The 14,882-nt window shown below is 37.4% G+C and overlaps 1 protein-coding gene across 1 annotated transcript in view; it reads left to right on the top strand.

Moving 5' to 3' along the window:
• LOC150093424 (sodium/hydrogen exchanger 7-like) overlaps positions 1-14,882 on the top strand; it is a 495,244-nt gene that overhangs the window by 466,435 nt on the left and 13,927 nt on the right. The window contains exon 18 of the mRNA XM_090414003.1: positions 6,936-6,978. Coding sequence (XP_090270129.1) covers positions 6,936-6,965 — 30 coding nt within the window. The 3' untranslated portion in view covers positions 6,966-6,978. The remainder of the gene's footprint in view (positions 1-6,935; positions 6,979-14,882) is intronic.

Genomic DNA, 14,882 nt, shown 5'->3' with positions numbered 1-14,882 from the left:
AAAGACTAGAGACTACAGATATGACAGTTCTGATAAAATGGGGGAAACAAATAGCATAAATCACAGAATCATATTAAAAATAAAGATAATAGGAAGCAACTTTGCATTTGGGAATGTTTGAGCTGAGATAATTTCAGGTGGTGTTGTCTTTTAAACAGAATGGAAGGGCTCAGATTAGCAAAACAGTTTCCACTAGAATTGCAAGAATAGTACCGAGAGGATGATTGAAATTTAGGTGGACAAGGTATACAGTTAGAAGTACCCTAGAAGTCTAATATAAGATCTTACAGTATTGGAGCTCTGACAAGTGACAGACTAATTATTATTAAGAGAGGCGTCCAGGGAGTCAAAACTCATCAAGGTAGGCCATATTATTCGCAACAGCTGTCATACCTATTCTTAAATTCATTCATGCTACTTGCACACACACACATACACACGACGCCCAATGGCAATCCATTCCAATCGCACACTATTCTGTGAGAGAAAAATCTAGCCCTAACCCCTTCTTGACAGCATTCATTCTCAACTTCCATTGATGCCCTTGCGTCCTTCCCCCACCCTCCATAAAATGCAAAATTGCATTTACTGAACTTCTGTGTAACTGTTTCAGAAGTTTGTACGTCTCAATCATATCACACCCTTCTTTCCCCTGTTTACTAGTGTTTGCAGCCTACAAATTCATAATGTCTTCATAAGTATGCCACAATCCTGATATCATTTTTGACACTATCCTTTGCTTTCCCTCTCCACTTTATCAGAATTGCCACAGAAACCAAGAGACCAGACTTGCTTGTAATAGTCCAAGTGAGGTCTTATCAAGGCCTTGTAAAGAGGCAAAATTACATCCTTATCTTTACGTGTTAATATTCATTTCAGCATTGCCATTATTCTCTGAGTTGTATTTACAATTTTTGCTATATGACCCTTGAACTTCAACTTCCTATCTACTAACACTTCAAGATCCCTAGCCTGATCAGTTTCTTCTAGCATAATCCTACTAATATAATATGACATTAGATATCTGATCACACTAGAGTGCATTACCTTACATTTATTAACATTGAAATGAAAGCCATTTTCACATGCCCATGATTCCAGCCTATTAAAATCATTCTGCAAGTACTACTTATCAGCAGCATTTCTGATTACCCTACCTATCTTTACATCATCAGCAAATTGCTATATGTTGCATGCCAAATCCTTCCAAATGTCATTAATGTACAGACTGAATAACAGTGGACCGAGAACTGATCCTTAAATCACACCACTGGTTACCTTGAATCTTGCAGTTTTGCATCCCACCCATATACTACTTTTTTTTTTTATATCTGTCAGTCAATCATCCATCCTCTTATCCATGCAGTACTTTATAATTCAATCCCATATTCTCCAATTTATGTATCAGGCTTTAGGCTGTATTCTGTCAAAAGTCTTAGCAAAATCCAAAAGTATCATGGTATATCCATTTCTCAGTAGTAACATTATTATAAAATGCAAGCAAGTTGCTAAAACATGACCTTCCCTTAGTAATATCGTGCTGTTCATTGCAAAGTAGAGATTCTCTGTCAACCCATTTCTGAATGTGAGCTCTAACCAACTTTTCCAAAATCTCCATCACCACTCCTGAGATACTGATTGATCAATAGTTGGATACATTGGTCTTTGCACCACCCTTGTGCAGTGGGATTGCCATACATTCTTTCCTGTTCTGAGACTCAGAACAGAGAAGTTACGTACTGGCAAATTATATAGCCAGGTCAAAGGAATAACCAGTTCAGCTGAACATTCTTTTAGTGTCTGTGCTAATATCCTATCAGTTCCTATTGCAGAATTCTTATTCAATTTGTGCAGCAGATCTAGTACTTCCTCCTCATCCATAAGAGTTTCTTCATATGGTAAAGAAGTAGCAATGAGTTCAGTGTTGCATATACCAGGTAGCTTTTAGCAAAATGGATACTCATTAATTGAACAATCACTTCTGCATCAGTCACCCACATACCACATTCATTAGAATTAATCTTTCAAATTCATTCTTTCTTTCACTTGCAGCATAATGATAGATTTCTTTTGGATTGTTGATAACTTGCAGAACCAGTTTCTTTTTATACTCAGACTTAGCTTTCCATACAACACTTGTGATTCTTCTGGCCTGCTGCTTGTAATTTTCATATGTAGTATAACGTATGATGTCATCCATTATGCTTATGTAGCATAATGGATGACATCAGTTATGCTTATGACATTCCTCCCACATCATCTTTATTCTTCGAACTCTAGAGACACATTCTGATATTGCATCGTCTAAGTATTTTTTTAAACACTCCCCATACACTATCGATATCCTTCCCATCCAATAACTGATAGCATGGTACAGAACCCAGCATACCTCCCCCCTCAGGTGGTCATAACTTCCTGCTTTGTAGTTTAGCATGTAACCTTTTCTTAATGGAACATTCAGAAATTGAGCCACTTCCCAAGTGAGCACTGCATGATTTGTCACCAACTGGACACAGAATAGTTACATCTTTAACTAAAACCTCCTCTGACACTATAATCAAATCTAACACTCTTTGACCACAAGTTCCTTCTGTCACATGCTGCTTGTGGAAGTTGTCTGACAACAGCTCACTAAATTCAGTTTCATTCTTCTCATGCGATTTCATAGCTACCCAATCAATGTTTGGATAATTAAAGTCCCCCATTATGATTACTGTTTTTGTACCATCGTATTTATTTGGTGATGCATTTCTTCATTACTAGCAATCGATCCACCAGGTCTGTAACAACATCCCACTAGGTATTTAATCTTGGTATACTCCACCTCACACAGTTGGCTTCAAACTCACTGCCACATGAAAAATTGTTACTAGAATTATAAATTAAAGATGCCTAACAAACAAAGTTTGCATGTGAAGTAATTTCACAACTGGGTGTATATATATAGAGGCTAATAGCGTCACATCAATTGCCTTAGTATCCCATAATGCAATGCACATATCCTTATGTACTTGTATAATGCGCTATGCATTATGGGAAGGGCCACTGCAGTCATAGTTCTCAACTCTAACTGGATTCAAGTCATCTGATATCATTAGCAGCATGCCCCATCCTGTCTATCCTTTCTAAAAATACTGTATCCTTTGCACTTGATACCAGTTAGTAGGTTAGGTCTGCTTCTGATAGCCAAATATCACTAATGCCTACAATATGAGGTCCCAGTATATTAACCAAGGCAACAAACTCTACTCCTTTATTTCTGATACTCGTAGCATTTGTGTACAGACAAAATAAATTACCTGCATGCTCTTTTGTGTACATTTGTCTGTGGTCTACACGACAACTTGCAGATCTCTGTTCAGATCATAGATATTACTTATGCAGACATCGTTACACATCCTTCATGAAGGTTCTTCCCCAGAACCTCCATGAAGATGGGTAATAACCAAAACAGGTATTCAAATAAGTAATAAACCTGCCCTTATAAGTAACGTTACTTATAAGGGCAGGTTAATGAAAGAGAATTGATATGTAGAGATATTTAAATTTGCAAGGATATTTTACCAGCTTTACATAGAACGGACGAAGCACATAAAGCAGTCTCGAGGTGAGTGAAATGCATTTTTATTGTTGTGATTGTGGAGAGTTTAGGTTACAGAATGAAGATATGCTATTAAGTGGAAAGTATCCAGTGATAATTTGTCTGACTCCGTGGAGATCTCTTAATGATAATATAATATTTTTACTGCACAATTAGAATTACATTATTTTTTTTTTTTTTCATTTAAAATTTATGGTATAATATCATATATGATCTACACACCAAAGGCCACAAGACCTATAGCACATTAGTGCCATGTGTGGACAAGAGAAATAGAAGATAGAAGAAAGGGCAGATCTGTTCACATTTTGCTTGAACAGCTAAGGGTTGTAATCTTTAGAGAAGGAACAGTGGGGGAGACTGTTCTAAAGAACAGAAGTAGATGGAATGAAAGGGGGAGATTGTGAAGAGGACTGAAGTTGGCTCGGTGAGTTTCAAGACAGACTGTAAAAGAGTGTTGGTTAGCAGTGGCTCTTGTTTTAATGTTTCTGGAGGAGAGTGGAGAAATAATAGTGGTCAATTCAGCAGAGCACTGTCCATGAAAATATCTGTAGAAGAGGCACAAGGCAGAAACTCAATGTCAGTGAGAGAGGGATTAAAGTCTATTATATAGTGAAACCTGTGGTGTATTCATAACTAAAAAATTTACACGTATACCACATTAAATTTTAATAATATGTAGATATTTTGTCTTGAATATCTTATGACATCATCAGTACAGTTATTACAAACAATACTAGGAATTACATACAAAGGAACCCTCTATGCATACAGTAGCATGTTTGAGGACTTAAAAAAAATCAACTGTAATTAAAATTAAATTAAAATATATCTGAATTTATTTTATACAATTTGAGGATAATAATTTCCCAGACTTTTGGGATAGTGAGACAGTCATTACGGTTCAGATTGGGTCTCTGACGTAAGGCTTCAGCACTTTCTTTATATAAATGCTCATGTTTATATAAGGATCTATTTAGCAGCTTGTGTTTTTCCATTGGATCCTATGGTCAGGGTTTTCAACTCCATGTTGAGTGAGGCCAGATTTGTGTGGTTTGATAAGACAGATGTGGTCTTGATGTTCAGAGATGTGCTTACTTATTGATCTTCCTGTTTGTCCATAGTAAGACATCATAGATAAGAGTTTGTCTTTTGGAGAAGGTAGCAAATTGTGGATCTTGGTGATTGGTTTATAGGTAGCAGCGAGTTTGTATTTTTTCATAATTTTTGACAGACCTTCCTAGATGTCTTTTGATATATAGTGTAGGAGTCCTACAGGCTTCTTGTTGTTGTTGTCTGGATTGATCTGTAGGGAAGTGGCTGATGATTTTTTTGAGTTGTTTTTAGATTGTATCCATTTAATAATTTCCATTTCTTGTTTTAAATATTCTTCAGAGGAAACAAAATTTTCTCTGAAAAATCTTTAAAACAAGAATTGGAAATTATTAAAGATATAATCACGGTATTTTTTTTTTTTTCTCCCACCAGTCATGAACTGGTGAAATATGTGATTGCAGGATTTGACACTAGCTGATCAGGAAGTCTCCAGATTTCATTACTAACTGGTTCAGTCCCACGTGCTAACCACTAGCTATCCTGTGGAACTGTTTTACTGCTGTACCCTTGAATTGGGGAGAGTATTGCTCTCACTGCATGCAGGAAGAGTTTAGGGGGAGGGACAGAAACCAGAAACCTTGCTCTAGCTACCAAACATGGCTGCAGCCACTTCAGATCTCTAATAAGCAAGGTGGTGGTATCTCACCTGGTGATTAAAGGCATCTAAAAACAACAGTAAAACAGTTCCACAGGATAGCTAGTGGTTAGCACGTGGGACTGAACCAGTTAGTAATGAAATCTGGAGACTTCCTGATCAGCTATTGACAGTCCTTTAGTATCCCTGTAAAGCATTACTTAAAAGCCATATATAAATTCACAGTCTAACCAAATGGATATATAATACACAGTCTGCCTATCTTACCTCCTTTTGAATTCATAAGTTCTGCAGCATTTTCAAGTGATCCCTTCAAATGCATTTGACTCTCATTATAGCAAACACAAATGGGTCAAACTCACTCACTATAACACTACTAAAAAGTCTCAACCAAAGCCTCAACTTTCATAAACTTGTAATTATACAAGATGGTATCACAGCACCTTCTAATTACAGCTGATCCTTTACAGTTGACTCTTACTATAACAAATTCATGAGCCCACAGGAATATTGTTATACTGAGAGTCAACTGTAAAGGATCAACTGTAATTAGAAGGTGCTGTGATGCCATCTTGTATAATTACAAGTTTATGAAAATTGTAATTCTTCATTGAACAGTTGATATGGAATAAGTGTTACCTAATACATTATTTCTTTCCATCTTTGAGAAAGGAAATCCAAATATCCTGTGTTCTGGTTCAGATGGTCAGTATCTGTTTGAATGTTGTGTTGAATTCTTCTTCCTAAGAAATTTCAGAAACCTTTGTGGTGGTAAGCTTTTACCTGTTAGTAAGGAGGCTTACTGCCAGGACCGGCTTCTCTATAAAGGGGCCCGGGTGCAAGAAACCTTTGGTGGCCCTAAAATATTTTTCAAAGGTAAAAATTAAAGGATTCTGAAATAAACATATTGTAAAACCTCTTACTTGCAAATGATTTTGGCACAGGAAAACAAAAAAAAAATACATTCGAAATATAACAGGTTAACATACGTTTACTGAATACAAAACACTAATATAATAGAGAAACACAGAGATATTATTATTACCGGGGGGGGGGGCCCTAAAATCCTGTCGATGAAATCCCTTTAGTTATAACCAAAATTAGAAGAAAAAAATAAAAAATAGGTTTCCGCAAATGTGTACTGACTGTGCCCACTCGATCGTGGGGCCCAGGTGCATTGCACCCACTGCACCTCCGAGATGGCCGGCCCTGCTTAGCGCCATCCTAATAATTTTTTGGATTGTTTAGGATGAATTAATTTCCAGCTTTTTAAATTTATCTGTAAGATATGGTTAGCCAAATTATTGCTAAGGCTACTATAACAATAATTTTAAGCAGTTTTTAAAATATATGTATAGAATATTTATTTAGAAAGCCACATTTTCCCCTCTTCACTTAATTAGATAAAAGATATATTCTTGGATGTTTATTTCATTAATATAAACATTTTAATTTGTTATTAACTTTTTAATATAGTTTTTTAAATGATATATATTTTTTCTCATATGGTTTTGCATGTGAATGTTATTATTCTGTTTTGGGGTTATGTTAAGCTGCATGTTTTTGAAATGTAAAATTTCTCTTATTATTAACCTGTTTAACAAGAAAGTGTTTGTTTTTCAGTATCAGATTTCCACTGTACAACAAAAGTGATCCAGAAACCAATGTTAGTATGCATGCTATAAGATTTGCATGTTGTTGTTTTTTTTTTGTGCTTAATTATTGATTGGTTATATATTAATATTTTATTGCATGAAAATATTTTGTTTGAGTCTGTTTTTTTTTTTTTTTTTTTTGTTTGCACATATTTGATCATCAAGAAAAATTAATTTTGTATATTATTTGAGTTACTCTTTTATGTGAATTATGTGAAAAGTTTACCAAAAAAAAATTCTCTTCCTAGTTTCTAAAAAAAATTGAAAGCTGTTTATAATGCTTTTAATTTGTGAATGTTAGTAAACCAGGGAGAACAATGATTAACAAGTAATACAGAGATCTTGCAAAGCAACTTAGGTAGTTTGGGAAAAAGGATAGTTTGACAAAGTATATGCACTTTGAGACAAAAAAAAAAAAATACAAGCAATGTATTGCATAGATGGACAGATATTAAAGAGTAGGGTATGGGGGGTGGGGAATTGTCCCTGAGAAAGCAGGTAACTAGTGATGTACCACAGGGCTCAGTACTTGGTGCTTTGCTGTTTAATTTATGCATCAGTGATATAAGAAATGATTTAAGGAGAAATATTCACTTGTTTTCTGATGATGCAAAGCTGGAAAGAGCGATAGTCAATGAAGATAATGTAGATATCTTGCAGGATGACTCAAATAGACTAGCTGTATGGGAAAAAATAAATGGCTGCCAGTTTAACATGGCCATGTATTATATTCATGGAACTGAGCTGCTGGAAATTGATGAGGCCAGGGATTTGGGGGGTTATCATGGACAGGGAGTTGAAGTAGAGGAAATATTGCAAAAGTGGCCAAAATAACACATTTGATTACGTAGTTGTTGAAGAACACATACTTATAACATTTTAATAAGGCCACAGGAAGACTACTGCATGCACATCTAGTCCTCCTGGATTCTGTCAGGATGAAAAACTGGTGGAGAGGATCCAGAAGTTTGAATAATATTTTGGTAGATATGTCTATGGAATGCTTCTTAGGAGAATGGATTGGGTAGAAAGACTTCCATGATGTGTCTTTGACTCCATCGAGATGCCTGAGAAGTAATAATAATAAAGGAAGCAAGTGAATTGCATTCATGGATAGGAAAATACTCATTTTGTGTTCAATATGGGAAGTCTGTGGGGAAGCAGAAGAATGTTTCTGTCTAATAAGTCAGCATGTGCTCTTGGTGAATTTAGAGAAAACCTATGAAAACTATTTAAAAAACATCACTAAAGTACAGAAATGAATTGGGAGAAAATTGTAGAAGATAAATATCCTTAATCTTATGAAATATTTTCGAGGCTACAAATCAAAATCATAAAAATAATACAAAACATAAACATAACATTCTGGAGGAGAAAATTCTGAATGTTTAAAATGATAGAATAAGGATTGAAAAACCAGATGGAATGCAGTCAAGAGTAAATTTTAGTACTTGAGTAAGAGAAATTTGAAAAGGCAGCTGGATTAGATATTTGATCAAATAAGTTCTGTATGGCTGCACTGCTGGATCAGAAGGTAAAATTCTAAGTGATGGAATAGATCTCTAAGTTATAAATTTCAAAAGAAAGAAATAAAACAGTATAACTGTTACCAGGGATCTTGAAATCCAACTTAAATCTACTTGTCACAAAATATTTTACTCACTGAGGTATTTGTCTACTTTATATAAATATTGTTATTAAGTCGTATAAAAAAAAATAACAAAAAAACCAATGTTAAATTGAGAAAACAAAGTAATACATTCTTTAATTCTCAATATACATTACACGTAATTAATTATGCAGAAATATGCTTTCCTTTAAGGTGGGGTTTAAAATATATGCCACAACACAGCTCATCACAATTCAGGTTGTGTTTTCTTTTGTTCATTTTTCGTAATGAAGGATTATTGTATATATATTATCCATAAACAGTCATTTAATATGAAAGACTAATGAAATTCACAAATGCAAAAAAGTAGGTAACACTCAAGCCAGACTCACTTTTTATGATGTATCCAGTCACATGATCCATTCTGACTTTTCTTTGAAGATAATTGCATTTTTTAAAATAACAGTATTAAAAAATCATCACTGTGTAAAACTTTTAACCATTTAATTACGCTAAGCTAATTCATGTTGTGAGTTGTTGCTTCATGACCGAAACGAAAACCAGAAGTTTGATGTGGGGAATAAAAAGAAAAGAACCTTATGATATTGCTGTGAGAGAAATGAGAATTTTGGACCTCAAAATAGATATTTATGAAGTCTTTCATATAGAAAGAAAAATGTTTAAAAGTTATCAATTGTTATGTAACGGCAATGATGACAGAACAGCCATTGTTGGGGGGGGGGGGGGTACAGCAGACTGAGTTTTTAATTACTATGAAAAATATAAAGAAAAATAAAGTTCTAAACATTAAAGAGGGAAGATGATTTGCTTATGACTTGTAGAGAAAACCTCAACTAAAATCATACTTGTTTTTCCTTTCGTTAAGTGAACATTGTAGTGTGTGAATTATGGATTTCAGATCAGCAGTTTCATTTCCAACTCTCTAGAAATAAAACTTCTTTATTCATTGGCTGCTACTCATGATGATCAAATAACTTGACACTGAATGATACTTTTTTTCCCCCCTTTAAAGTGTGAATTATGCAAAAAAAAAAAAAAAAAAAAAAATTTTTTTTTTAATGCATTTAAAGTAACCTCTCCGTGGTTACCTCATTCCCTTCGAATCCGGTGACCAGATCTGAGCACAGAAATCTAAAATATGGTCGGATCAAAGCTTTATATTGGAACCAGTACACTTTCATCTGTTGAGGAGAACACTGATCACTCGTGATCAGTGTTCTCCTCAACATTGCCGCAGTTCTCTGAGATGTCTTCACAACCTGTGCAATATGTCCTCGGAACTTCAAATCTCTATTCACAGCCCCCCAAGATCCTTTGCTTCCTCCACTTCTTCCAGCATGTAAACTAAGATGAATAGCATTCATCTTGGTGACAATCTTGTATTTATAATACAAAAACCATGCCAAACATTTTTCAACCATGTTTACATTTTAAAACTTTTACTGAGGTGAGGGTTCCAGAAATAAGTTATGTAAATATATTGAGAAAAGGTTAATCAGGTGAAAATTGTTAAAGAATAAGTTTGTTTTATGGCAAAAAGAGATTACATGACCAGTTTTTTTAATTTTTGATAGTTAAGAAATTGAGGACATATTATAATGATCTGTTAAGTTTTGTATATTATAGTGACCCCTAGTTCTGTTAAGTTTTGTTGATCTCAAAATATTATGCGTTAAGATATCGAGAGGAAATTTTTTCCAAAAACTATTATTGTTCTTATATGAGAAGACTTGTTGCAGGAGATTTACATTAACCTTCATATACAGTATACCTAGCATACCTCTCCTTAAACTTATTCACTATCAGGGCACTTTTCACTAATTTTGGTAATCCATTCCACTCATTCATCACTCGCAAAATATCTGGTCTGCACATTTTTACACACCTTCCAGAAGTGACCCCTACTTCTCTAATTGTCATTTATTGAAAATTTTTCTTAGTGTTAATCTTATAAAATCTCTTTAATAACTTGTAAGTTTCTATCATGTCTCATCTTTTCTTCATATCAGCTAAACTTTGCAACCACACTTCAACCTGTCCTCAAAGGACCTGGGACTGGTCTGTCGAATGCATCAACTACTTGTTGATGCATTTTTCAACATTTAAGTAATCCTTTGAGCTGTTTTACCAACTTTTGCAATATTCCTTCTGAACTTCAACTCTCTGACCACCATTACCAACCCTCTAAGTCCCTAGCCTCATTAATTTCCTACAATTCAGTACCATCAATGTGATACACAGTATGTAATATGTAACCTTTTCAACCCAAAGTGCATAGCCTCATTTCATTAAAGCAACCTTCCTTGCTTTTAATATATTGTCTGAAACTTCACTCCATACAGAATTTCATTCTGTTTCATTTCATTTAAATCCATTATTATACCTGTAAGATATGGTTTCTTATCTTCAATCCATGAAATGAATGATTGCACTTTATCTGTTTCTGAAAATAAAAGTGTAAAGATACTTTCATATACATTAGTGTCCAAAAGTTAAGGATGAATTACATTTTTACTTGTATATGAAAAAATTTTCATGACTACATCTAAATGTGGACATAAATTTATTGCCAGCATGCTAATAAATTATATTACAAAAAAAATTGTTATAAATTTTGTACAAATTAAATTACAATACGTTGGCCAAAAGTTACCAAATTTTCTAAGGATGTAGTTAAGGACATGCTGCTCTAGGCCTTAATCTTTGAAAAGTGTGATGATGATGTAGCTAAGAAATTACTGTACAGTCATTACAGAAAACTATGAGGAGAGACATTTCAGTATGGAATGTGTCCACCCTGAACTGCAATGCAATCCTCACAATGTCATACCATGCTTAGCACCAACTTATTCAGAAGTTCTTGAGGCAAACTAGTCCACTCATCCTTCAGAGTAAGGATAAGGCCTTGTTTGTTTTCTTGAGGGGAAATTTCAAGCAGAAATGCATTTCCCTATTGTATCCCAAACGTTCTAATGGGTGGAAATCTGGGAAGCATGCTGGCCACTCAATTCGATTAATACCCCAAGTCTCCAGAAGTATCTCCACTGCTTGTGTAAGATGTGGTATGGCATTGTCATCTATAAAAATGAATTCTTCACTACAGCTCTACAGAACAGTTGAACATGATGTTGAAGATTTTTTTTTTTTTGTTAAATAACGAAACCTGTGGTGCGATCATAATTAAAAGAAACACACGTATTAACCACAGTGAAAATTATTTAATTGTAAATATTTCATCCTAAGTATCTTAGGACATCATCAGTACAGTAGTTTAAAACAGTAATAGGAATAACATACAGTTAGGGCGCATGATTACCATAGAATCTCATTAAACGTGTGTAACGTGTTACAAAAAAAAAAAATAATAATTATTATTATTTAACACAGTTTCTCATACTTTAGGAATAGTAAGAACGTCGTTGCGGTTTAAGTGTGGTCTGTGTAGTAGGGCTTCAGCACTTTCTTTGTATAAACGTTCATGTTTATATAAAGATCTATGTAAAAGTGTAGACTTTTCCCAATGGATCCTATGGTTTGGATTTTCAATTCCGTGTTGAGAGAGGCCAGATTTTTGCGGTTTAAAAAGATGAATGTGGTCTTGATGTTCCGAGATGCGTTTCTGAACAGACCTACCTGTCTGTCCAAAGTAAGACAATTTGCATGAGCATGGAATTTCATAAATGCCAGGCAACATCAAAGGTGAGAGTTTTGCCTTCCTTACCATACTAGTCAATCTCCTGACCTGTGTTTTATATTCTTCATGCATCTGCTCTTCACCTGTCTCCTTATATTTCTTCCATAGCCTCTTCTTCACATGCAGTTCCTGTTTAATATTGTTTGTCATCCATTTTACTCCAAATTGTATCCTCTTCTTCACTTGTTGAATACAGCTTAGTATTGCTGCTAACAAATATTCCTTCACAATTTCCCAAGCACTAATGATATCCCTGCCTCCATGAAACTTCCCCAAGTTGATGTCTAAGACTATTATAGTTCCACATATGTTCCCATCTCTTTGATACTCCTGCATGTCTATTCATCTTCCAGTAAAAAAAAAACACATGGTCACTCTCTCCAACTGGTGGGAGAGATGTCATCTCAACTCTTCTGATGCTATGACCAAATCCAAAACTCTTGAACCTCTTGTTCCCTCTATTACATGTTGCCTAAGACATTTGTCCCTCAAGAATTCTAGAAATTCCATTCCCTTATTGATGCATGCATCTTGCTCTCTCCAATTTATACTGCTGTAGTTAAAATCTCCCATAACAATCATTCTTCTTCTTGCACTTGCCAAGCTCTACTGTCTAAACATCTCCTTGTCACCACCCTCTGTGCTCCTTGGTTTGTAGCAATGCCCCACTAAATATTCTGATCCCCCCCCACCTCACACCATATGCTTTCAAAATCATTATTGTCACTGCCTTCCAATCCTTCACTCTTAGTGGACATCGTCACTTATCATAAGCAGTACTCCACCACCATGCTTTCCCTTCCTATCCTGCCGAAAAATGCTGTACCCTGCTACTTCTATTCCTGTTATTATGTCCTCTTCTGTCAACCACGTCTCAATGATCCCAATAATCTTTGGCCAGTTGTTGCTATCAGTGCCACCAATTCCTCTCCTTTATTCCGGATACTCCTGGCATTAGTGTAAAACATAAAAATGCCAATGTTTCTATACCCAACATTATTCCCTCTAGACTCCACTGGGCTCAGCGTTACTTGATGTCGACCCCCTTCTCCCAAGTACCCATTCCCACAAGAGGTCACCCCTGCTACCATCCACCCTGGGCATTCTAGTTTCCCTGCATTGACACACTGACTCATTCAGAACAGCAATCTCTCCAGATGCCTATGCACTTCCTCATTCAAATGCAAGCAGTCTCTCGCATACAGTTCCTCTCTTTCCTCAAATGCCCTCCAAGCATCCACATATTCCAATCCTCTCTTCTGACACATTCTAGCTATTATATTATTCAGTATTACTGCTCTTCTGCTCAGCTCATCACTATCATATCTAGGCAACATGTGCACTATCTTTTTTCTCTGTGTCTTCTTTCATACAACCTCAAGCAAGAATTTCATATCTCTTGCTTCCCAATTTACATTACCTCTCAAGTCACTTGTACCTATCATCACAATCATCTCATCCACCCATTCATCCCGCTTAATTGCCATAGCCACACTTTCTATCGTTCCTCCAGGCAAACACTCCTCACGCATCCTATCTTGCACACCACATATCATTGATTCCCCATACATTACACCTCTTACCACCTGTTCCTCGACTGCTCACATGCATCCCTCGTTCTCTCTCCTCTAATACTTTCTCTCTGTGTTCCCCTACATACCTGCCTTCCTGACATCCCTCTATCCCTGGTTCCAGTGCTTCCTTGTATTCTTTTCATTCCCTCTCTCTCTCTCCTACTGTTTCCATTCTCTCCTCTTCTATCATTCACATACTCTCTCTCATTCCGTTTCTTCTACTTCTCCTGTTCTCTCCTCTTCTACCATTCTCATAACTCTCTCTCATTCCCTCCCTTCTACTGTTCCTATTCTCTTCTCTTCTAAAATTCCCATAACTCTCTCTCATTCTCTCTCTTCGACTGTTCCTATTCTCTCCTATATGCCATTCATCCTCCAATTGAGATCATCTCCAAAAACTTTACAATCTTTCAACCTTTCCATACTCCCTGCTCTCATTATTTTATTCATATTTCTCTTGCTATTCTCGCCCTCTGCCATATCACTCATCTCTCTACATGGAGAATCTCCTGCCTCTGACTCAACAAGGTCAGTTTTACCATTGCCTGTATTTTGTGCATATATGGGGGGGGGGGGTGGGGGGGGGGGGGGGTGGGGGGGGGGGGGGGTGGGGGGGGGGGGGGGTGGGGGGGGGGGGGGGTGGGGGGGGGGGGGGGTGGGGGGGGGGGGGGGTGGGGGGGGGGGGGGGTGGGGGGGGGGGGGGGTGGGGGGGGGGGGGGGTGGGGGGGGGGGGGGGTGGGGGGGGGGGGGGGTGGGGGGGGGGGGGGGTGGGGGGGGGGGGGGGTGGGGGGGGGGGGGGGTGGGGGGGGGGGGGGGTGGGGGGGGGGGGGGGTGGGGGGGGGGGGGGGTGGGGGGGGGGGGGGGTGGGGGGGGGGGGGGGTGGGGGGGGGGGGGGGTGGGGGGGGGGGGGGGTGGGGGGGGGGGGGGGTGGGGGGGGGGGGGGGTGGGGGGGGGGGGGGGTGGGGGGGGGGGGGGGTGGGGGGGGGGGGGGGTGGGGGGGGGGGGGGGTGGGGGGGG

The sequence above is a fragment of the Typopeltis vanoorti genome, chromosome 24 (genome assembly GCF_054136105.1).
Source record: "Typopeltis vanoorti isolate ZY-2024b chromosome 24, IOZ_Tvanoo_1.0, whole genome shotgun sequence".
In the NCBI taxonomy this organism is placed as follows: Eukaryota; Metazoa; Arthropoda; class Arachnida; order Uropygi; family Thelyphonidae; genus Typopeltis; species Typopeltis vanoorti.
This window is presented reverse-complemented; position numbering and strand designations above follow the sequence as displayed.